At 44.2% G+C, this 9,788-nt stretch overlaps 1 protein-coding gene across 1 annotated transcript in view; it reads left to right on the top strand.

Moving 5' to 3' along the window:
• The first annotated feature begins 996 nt into the window (after positions 1-996).
• The window catches only part of LOC139204760 (glutamate receptor ionotropic, kainate 2), a 202,458-nt gene continuing 193,666 nt past the window's right edge, over positions 997-9,788 (top strand). The window contains exon 1 of the mRNA XM_070834752.1: positions 997-1,114. Within this exon, the coding sequence (XP_070690853.1) occupies positions 997-1,114 (118 nt within the window). The remainder of the gene's footprint in view (positions 1,115-9,788) is intronic.

The following is a 9,788-nucleotide window of genomic DNA, read 5'->3' as shown; positions in this document are numbered from 1 at the left end:
TTCAGAACACGTAAGCTCGGCCAGTAATTCAACAGTCATAGTGGAGAATAAAAAAAGTAATAATTCAAAAGGCAGAACATGAGTGGTGAAATAGAGCAGGGGCTGTTCATCATGTGCAGCCTTCACTGACAGGCTGCCTTCACACCAGTCCAAGCTTCACTGACTCCGATCAAACACAGGCGATATTTTTCAAATTCATAGATTGGCTTTTCCACGGCGGCGCTCCGCTGCCACGCACGGCCATTGAACCGAACCGAGGGAAAATCAGAGGGAGAACCGGAGAGAGGCGGCTGGCTGCCCGGGGACAGAGAGAGAGAGAGAGGGGGGGGGAGGAAGCATTGGAGGGGGTGTAAAAAAGTGGGGGAGGCATGACAATTTAGGTTTAGATGAAGGGGCGAAGTGTGGTCAGCAGGAGCCGAGCAGCATGCCCGGTCCAGCCCGTGCGCTCTCCCACTACTAGTGTTGGCGCGACGTCAGATGCTGTGCGGCAGTGCAGCAGGAGGAGCTCGGACTGGCGAGGCTGCTGACACCGAAACCCTCCGCTCTGCTCCGCTCTGCTCTGCTCTCACTCTCCCTCGGTCACGCTGGATCTCCACAAACCTCCGCTCTCCCCCTCTCACCCCCCGCCAATCTCTGCCTGTGTCTTTCAGTAGATGGATTTCTTCAAGCTCTGCCCTGCCTAACATGGACGCCCAGCTACCTCCACCACCAACACCTCCACCATCATCTTCCCCAGCTGAGTCGGAGGGCTGTTTCTTCTTGGCGCAGTGACCTGGACACGCAGTGCTTTTTCTTTTTCTTTTTTCTTTTTTTTTTTTTTTTTGCCAAATGGATGTGGGGAAGCCGATGCCCAGCCCGCCGGTGGTGGTGATCATGCCGTGATACTGCAGCCGCCTCGCTTCATGTTAAGAGGGTAGAAGAGAAAAAAGAAAAAAAAAATCTGGGGAATATACCGATTCAGGGAATAAAAAGAATCCTGTGTACCACACAAGCACCATGAAGATTACCTCCCTGCTGATATTCAATGCCAGAGTCAGGTGCACCGTCAGGCTTCTACTGCTGCTATTGCACTGGGTGGGATATTCTCATGGGATGCCACACGTCTTGAGATTTGGTAAGCTACTTCTTCTTCTTTCTCTTCCCATGCAGCCCTAAAAGTTTGCAGTGTGTGTGTTAGTGTGTGTGTGTGTGTGTGTGAGTGTGTCTCCATCCCCATAAAACATGTTGCTCTCATCACGACCTGTTGGAGACTCACACTTTTCCTTCCCTTTCCCCACTTGTGGGAAACCACTTGAAGTTGCTGTTCTGAGTGTTATTTGTAGTGAAACAAAGCTTTTCTTTCTTTTTTTTTTTTTTTTTTAAAAAAAAAAAAAAAAAAAAGGAGCAATAACATGCGGGTAGTGTATCCAAAGAGTTGGCACAGACCTGCACTACTATAGAGCAAAGCTGCCAAAAAGAAATGGATATATGAATGATCCAAAAAGTCCATAGGGCGGCAATAGTAGGCAACCTGTTACTTGTTGCTGCTCAGGAAGTTTGACATTTAAAAGGTCTGCAGATGTGACTGCACCACACCCACGAGTGTGTGCATCTGCTGGTAGGGATACATCCATGGGCTCATGTCACCCACCTCTTCTCTTTAAGTGTGTGTGTGTGCTTATTCTTTAGGTCATATTGGATAGTATATTTGCATGTGGTGTTGCTGTGTGTGTGTGTGTGTGTGTGTGTGTGTGTGTGAGATACAGTCACTTAGTATTTTTATAAAAACAAGATGCATCATTTTTCTCAATGTGTCGACACAGCCCGTTCATATTTCACAACCATGATGCGCTGGAAGGGAAATATTTGGGTGACCTTTGAATTGTAATTTCCCTTAAATTCCCCCTGAAGCAGGTTTGAAGGAGGAGAAACAAATCCCACATTTCATTTCACCCACCGCTGTATGGGAATATAGTATGTACGTTCAAAGCTTCTACAGGAAATATTCTGCCCCAAGTCCACTCCATTTTAAAGCTGTATTATTTCCTCAAATGGAAATATTCCAGAGGCGCCGTGTGCCGTTTTATTCTCTTCATAAGGGGCGAGTTTGAAAGACTTTTTAATGCTGCCGTCACCGGTTGGCACGAGGTTAAGGCCACTGATTTGCATCACTCACTGTGGCTGCAACCTTCAAACAGAATAGAAGAAAGAAGGAAAAACAGAGAAATGAAATGACATTAATACATTTGATTTAATTCACCCGATCAGCTATCTGTGTTTTATTAACGAGACGCACAGTAACAGCAGCACACAAACACACACTGACTTAACTATGAACAGATATGGTAGTTTCAACACTTTTTTTATTGAATAATCCGATGAAATGAAACAGGACCGATGCTAATTAAATCCACAGTGTGCATGTCTTTAATTCACGAATGCAAATTGATGAGGTGCAGATTGATTTTGCTGCTGATAAAGCTGCAGGAGCTGAATTAAAGCGTAGCTGGATGGATGGACGGATAGACTGAGAGAAATCCTGCGAGCTTGTGGCGTGCAGGGTGTCAGTAAAGCCGTTGTCTCTTTGCATTACAGCGACCGGCCCTCAGCTTAGAGTCCATGTGTAGAGCAGAGCACAGTGTGCTGAGGGAAACACCCTGTGCCCCATTACATCCCATTATATGACCGCAGTCCTTTACTGCCCCACAGTTTAATAGGCCCGAATTTGTCGACAGCAGCAGCGTCAGGAGGCCGAAGCTGAACAGTTACAAGCTGCATCTGTCTGTCGGACACCATGTGTTGTGATTACACTCATTCCTCCTCTGTTGGTTTTGCCAAGGTGCTTTTATCAGCCACCAGACACTCGTGCATTGACAAATCTGTTCAGCGGGCCTTTAACATGTGTGTTTGTGAGGCTCAGCGATGACATGTGACAGATTTCAGTTCCCTATTGTAGAAACATTCACCGAGACGACTGTATTGGTCGAGGTGAACCTCAGTGTAACTTTAATCAGCTGTGCAGAGAGAATTCTGATCAGAATACAAATGCATATAAATATTAATTACTCCGATTACATTTCAACTGTGGCGGGGAAACTATTGAGGGACCAATTAAACAACAAATGGTTGAAGCAGCAGAGGCTAAGAAATCCTGAACTGTAGTCCTCAAGCATAGGTCCTACATTTCCCACGATGCAGCTCTTTCACTAGGTCCTCCCACCCTGGTAAATGCCAGTGTCTCCAACTTCACCCCCCCTCCCCCCAGTTTTTAAGTCAGACTTGTTACTCTCCTCTTGACGACGCTCCTCCAGAGCCGATGACGTGAGCGTTGCTCCTCGTGGTGAGTAAACAGACGCTGGTGTGTACGACTGGAGTCCTGCTTGCAGCCATGACATGCATGACTGGCACATGGAGAAGTTTGCCTCCAGGGCTTCCTGCTAGATCGCCTCAGGATCAGCCTAACCCTGCAGCCCTAACCCCAATCCTGAGCTTGGGCTTTTGTCAGAGAGTCTGTCCTGCAGGAAGCCCCGAAGGCAAACGTATCCTGTGATTGTGGAGGGTCAGCAGGCTAGGCTAGGCTAGGCTAGGCTAGGCTAGGCTAGGCTAGGCTAGGCTAGGCTAGGCTAGTTTTGGGATGTGACGTTCACTATTGAGTGCTATAATCAGATCAGAGTGTGTCATTAAACAAGCAAGCGCCTCACAGTTTTAGTCACAGGGCGTCTTCCACCTCCACTTGTCCACTGGTAAAGCTGCGCCGCTTTAACTCCACCAATTGAATTTTGACTTTGCAAATGGGATTTCCTCTGCTTCTGGGGCAGCTTTGACTGCGAGAAATGACATGAAAAGAACTTGCTATTAATTCAGTAATCCCAACATTAAATTTCTGGATGTGTTTTGACCATTTATTTGTAGTGGCTAGTCTTGGGAGCTTGCAAAAGGGGTCCAACTTATTCAGTCGTTTGAAGAATTATGCTGCAAGAGTGATGGATAACTAAATTGGATTTCCATTTTGAAATTCAAGCACAAGAAAAACAGCTCTGAGTAAGAATTCTACAGCTGTTGTTTTGAATCAATCTGACCAGCTCTTGTAATAAAATAAAAAAAGCTTCTGCACAGTTGGTTCTGAAAATACCTTTGAGGCATAAATGTGTATGGTTAAGATTACTTTTTTTAAAAACAGCTGCGCAGGGAATGAGGACACTGGATCAGGGTAAAAGTTGAGATGGTGTGATTGGTGTGAAGACAGAGGCTCACATGCTGACAACCACTGATGACAGAAACCACATAACTGAATTTTCCAGCAGCTCACTGAAGATAAATCTCGATACAGATCAGCTGTAAGCAGCGGTACCCTGAACCACACCAACACGTGATGTAGCTCTGACTCTAGCCTGCTGAAATGTTTTTTTTTTTTGAAGAGTTGTGTTGCAGGCAGGTGAAGTCAGGAAATTGGATTGCTTGTATGGAGGAGAAGCTATATTCAGAGTAACTTCACAGGAACACAGCAGAATGTATTTCACACATTCAGTGCATGAGCTGGTGGTTTAGGTCAAGCAAGTGGTTCAACTAATGACTGAATGGAAAGTCATGGATTAAATACATAATTTTTCATCAGAGCCAAAGGTTCATGGACATTCACAAGGTTCCTCACATCCAAAAGAAGCAGTATTTGTGCACCTATAAATGCATCAATTTATACTGGCACTTTATGTCTGTGATCTCTGCAGAGCGGAGATTCAATCAGGTGCGTTGGCGCAGGCTGCTGTTGTCGGCGTTAGTATGAAGGTCACTGTCTAATCGGGCAGACAAGCTAAATGTTGCAGGTCGAGGCTAGAAAAACTCCCTCTTTAGAAAATAACTCACTCTCTTAGATGACTGCCTGTCAATAACTAAACAGAAAAGTTGACATTATCCTCCAGGCTCCGGCTGCTGCCTCACTCATGACTTGTAAATAGGAGATTTGCAGAGAAACGGAAGCTGCTCGGAAACGATGTATGGCGAAGCAGATCGCTGCGCAGTGGGGAGCGTTCGGTTCAAAGGGGAGCGGATAATCACGGCATCCTTCGATGAACAAGCTAGTTTTCCCTATTTGATTTCCAGTTTATCAATGTAGCTGCAGGTGGAGCTTTCTTAAGAGATAGCAAGGAGATGTTACTGATTCAGAGTGAACGTGGGACTCTCTCACAGCTGGATGACAAAAAGCAATGCATGTGTATTAATCCACTACTGAAAGTAGTCCCCAACAAACGCTCTATCTCCTCCTGTTTAAGTAGCATTTGGTAAAAAACTACAATGACCAACTGTTGTATATTTATGTTCAATGCCAATGCACGAAGCAGGTTTTTATGTAGTAAAGAGGGGAAGCAGAGCAGATAGATGAGGTACCTAAAAGCCTTTGCTTAAGGTCAGATAAACATGGTGGATATGGTTATTAGAAACTACAGACATACAATACAGCGTGTACAAGTAGTCAAATCTATAACTTGGACTAACAAATGAAGAAAAAATTATCCCTGCAACGTTCGATTTGTAAGGAAATGAGCTGCTGACAGGAGGAGGCGCTATTCTGCCCGTGCAAATGAAGCTAAAGCTGTCGGAGAGGCCGGCAGTGGCAGATGGTAGAAGGAGAGAAAGTCTGATGGCAAAAAAATCACCTCCAACACTATTATGCACTTCAGTCCAGAGAGAAAGGCTCGCGAGGGGTCTGAGCCACAACATGATGCTCACACACAGCACCTTTAACTCGGAGCGCCTGCATCTTCATGCACACCGTGTGGAACCAGAGATAGCATTGCAACGGTAACTGGAAAAATAGCAGAGTGCCCAGATGCCTGATACTGATCCTGAGGGTGGGGTTGGATCCGACTGTACATTTGTCAAAAGCCTGACTTCTGACCTTCTGCTCAGAGCCAAAACAAAACACAGTGTAAGACCGAACCGACCTCCTTTTCTGTGATACAGAACAGAGTGTGGGACTTGGTAATATGTTCCTTTCCCCCCCCCCCACTCTGTGTGGGTGTGTGGAGCGGATTATATCAGTGACTGAGCGAACGATGCATCTACATGTGTATGTGGTGACAGAAATATCAAGATCAAGTTCTTTAAGCTGTCAAATATTTCTGTGTACTGGTCCAACCCTACCGCAGACCGATGAGTCTAAACCTACTAGCGAAGCTGTTAGCTAAACAGAGGTCATCACTGGCCTTTATGTGACATTACTATAGTAAAGATGAGGGCTGTTAAAATGACACATTTGAGCAGCGAACACAATTTAGAAATCTAATAGTTATGTCCAGTGAGAGCATGTTTTAATTTTGTGATGTTTAAATTGTTCAAACTAGAAAAAAATCAGCCTTCTTTTGGATTTGCTGCTATTCCTTCATGTCAGTGCCAGCTGGCAGCGTGCAGCGGTTAGCCACATCGTCAGTCAGGTTTCCCCAGATGTAGGCGTTTGATGAGAATGTCCGTCTATATATACAGTCTATATAGAGGCTACAGTGGCTGAGAGAAATTGAATTAACTTTATCCTCTTCTACACAATTCAAACTTCAATACGAGACATTGTATTGACTGGTAATACTAGTAATACAACGTCTTGTTTAAATTGCATTATTTCTTTCTAGCTTTGGTTTGTGCTGCTGTACAATAGACCGTGCACACACACACACACACACACACACACACACACACACACACACACACACACACACACACACACACACACACACAGAACAATCTCTGACAATAGAAGTGAGAATAATAATTTTCCTGATTAACATTTGGACTGCTCACTTGCTGGATTGCCAATTATGTTTACTGCCTGTGTTGTCACACTTCCTAAATTTGTGACGCCACATGGGAGGCAACGCTGCCTGCAGAACATATCCTCCTAGTATTTCCACGAGGACGACGACGACAGCTTTTCCCAGTCAGCAGACGTTGTTTACAGAGAATCTAACATGACATGATTGTAGCATCACTTGAACAATAAACAGCCGACTAGTCTACAGTAGATGGAAATACAGGAAGTATACACTTTTTATGCAATACATAAATGGAAGGAGATGTAAGCATGGAGGTTCACTGCACTGTGTGTGTGTGTGTGTGTGTGTGTGTGTGTGTGATGTGCTGCGTTTAAATTGTTTTTTGTATTCAGCTGTTGGAGACTGTGTTTCCCCTGTGGGTGTGTATTTTCAGTCAACTGAAGCTCCATCATGCTCGCTAGTCAAGTAAGAGATGAAATCTTGAACACAATCAATAGTTATGATGGAAGAAAAAAACCCAAGAAAATATGGTCTAGGTTGAAAAATGAAGCAGGTTATGGATTATGAATCGCAGTTCTGTCAGAAAGGCTTACATCAAAGGAGATTAGATCATTTATACACAGTATTTGGCAGCGGCTGAGCATAATTACAATATGAATCCAAGCAGCGTGTTAAAGATTCAGCAGGGACTGAGATAAAATTGCTCTGGGGTATAAAATAGAACCCAGCAGAGACACTTCACTGGAAAACACACAATGCACAAGGAAAAAGATGCAATTGCAAGAATAAAAATTGAAAATGACTTTTAACATTTGGGGAAATTTGCTCATTTGCTTTCTTTAGGAAAGTGAGACGATGTGTTGAGGGTTAGCCAAGCTTAGCGTAAAGACTGGGAGCAGGGAAGGAGAGCGACTGCAGCTACCATCACCTATAGTGGCATGGATGTGGAAGGCAGAGTCAGCTAACATGAAGGATTAAAAGTCGAGAGTTCTTCACAAAGATCGGAAACCGTCCTGAAACCTACTGCCGACCAGGACGAGACCCCTGGAAGCCCAAACGCTGAACTCCTCCTTTAATATAGACGCAGCACAGATGGAGGCTGGTTGTGGGTCTAGAAATCAGCAGCAGCTTGAGTGATGATCTGCACAGAGAGTGAGAGCCCCCCCCCCTCCTCCCCTCTTGTCTTTGTTCATGAACTCCAGTCCTATTGAATCTACTCCAGTGCTTTTCCCAAACATGACGCTCCATTCACTGCACACTCCCTGCAGCAGATCGAGGCAGATCCTCGATGCTCAAATGGCTGATTTTCCGGTAATTTGTTTACAGGCTCTACATCTTCCCTCTTGAATTAGCGAGCTGAATTAGAAAGAAGTGTTAGAAGTCAAGGTTACCGGGAGCTAGCAACGAAGCTATCATTTCAATTAGAGGCATGCTGGTTGAACTCCATTTGACCTCAATCAGAGGAAACTAATCTGATTTGATGAAACGATGTTAAGGAGGATGTTTTTTTAAAAAAGGAAGAGAGAAAATCAATTTCCTTCTCTTTTTCTGTTTTGAACAGGTATTTGATGCTTGAGTTATTAGTGGAAGACTAGGACACAACAAATTATTTTAAAAGATAACGCTCTATTGCAAATGTCATTATGGAAATTCAAATCCATTTAATGGAAAATACGACGAAAACAACAAACAAAAACAAATAAATTCTCCACTCTGTAATATCCTCAAGATAAGGCCCTGGGCTGCTGCAGATTAATGGGAGGCACATTTCCGCTTTTATAATTGAATTGAGTTTTTCTGATTTTATTTTATTTTATCAACTTCGCAGCCCAAACTGAAAACGGTCATCCATGAGCACTCTTTTCATTTTAGCAGTCTCTTCTCATTGTAACATGACCGATATGGAGATCGGACAAAAACAAAAGCTGTTCTCACTTTCCAGCATATGAGAGAATGTGCACCTATACAAAACCAATAATGCTGAGCACAGGGCTTTTATATATTTAGAATGAAATTCACTGCTGTTCTCCTTCAAGTGCCTTTGTGTTCATTATACCTCTCTGCAGTGTAAATGTGGTTTATATACCCTGCCATCAGCACTTCTTCCACCAGTAAGTGCTCTGCAAGAGAGGTCTTTCACTCAAAAACGGTATATAATAATTTATTGTATGCATTTCTCTGTAACTCAATTAACAGCGGACAGTGTCAGGCAAAGGCAAAGGCTGCTTCATGACATTGAGATGAGGACATCAGTACAACCTCTATCTGTTGCCAAAGCATTTAGCTAACATCTTTGGATGTCATGCTGCAGTGATGGCAGGGTGATAAACCTGCTGTAAACCCAGCCCCGGCTCCAATGGCTCCTGAATAAACAACATTTAAAAAGCACAGCTTGGGTACCGGCGTCTGCCTTCATTTCCTCTTCCAAACAAGTGTGACCGTCCAGGGGGCTTGTTTCCAGCATGTCTGATAGTCGGAGTGCTCCGGTTTCTTTAACCGTTGAACCTCATTTCAGTGATGTTCACGCTCCCAAATCTGAGCAGTTATTTTGGTGAGTACAATGGTATCATGACTGATGGAAGTGATGGCCAGAGCTGAAAGTCTGTTGCCCCTACAGGCTGCAACATTCATTAGATCAGGGTTTATTACAGCGGAGAATGACATGAACTACTGGTTGATGGTTTGTATGCAGAGCTGAGAATGTATCCTGCTATCCTGAACATATGGAGAGTCCACAGTGTAAAAGATTCATCCTCTGGGGAGTGAAAATGTGAGGAATGAAGTTAGTGGCCATCCATCCATTAGATCAGGATAGTTCCTGTGCACAAATGGTGGGGACACCGGAGGAAAGCATTAAGAACGATCTCTGCGTCCAACAGACAACAATAGCTGTGGACTTATCTCACTCTGGAGCCACGTGTTGGATTAATGAGCAGAGAAATTTAGCCGTCGTCGGTGGATAAGACGTGAGATGTGGTTTAAAAATCAGTAGTAATCCTTCTCTTGGTACCAGAACCATCATCATCATCATCACATGTGGTCAGT

This window comes from Pempheris klunzingeri, chromosome 8 (genome assembly GCF_042242105.1).
Source record: "Pempheris klunzingeri isolate RE-2024b chromosome 8, fPemKlu1.hap1, whole genome shotgun sequence".
Lineage (NCBI taxonomy): Eukaryota > Metazoa > Chordata > Actinopteri > Acropomatiformes > Pempheridae > Pempheris > Pempheris klunzingeri.
The sequence above is the reverse complement of the archived record's forward strand: the minus strand, read 5'-3'. Positions and strand labels throughout refer to the sequence as shown.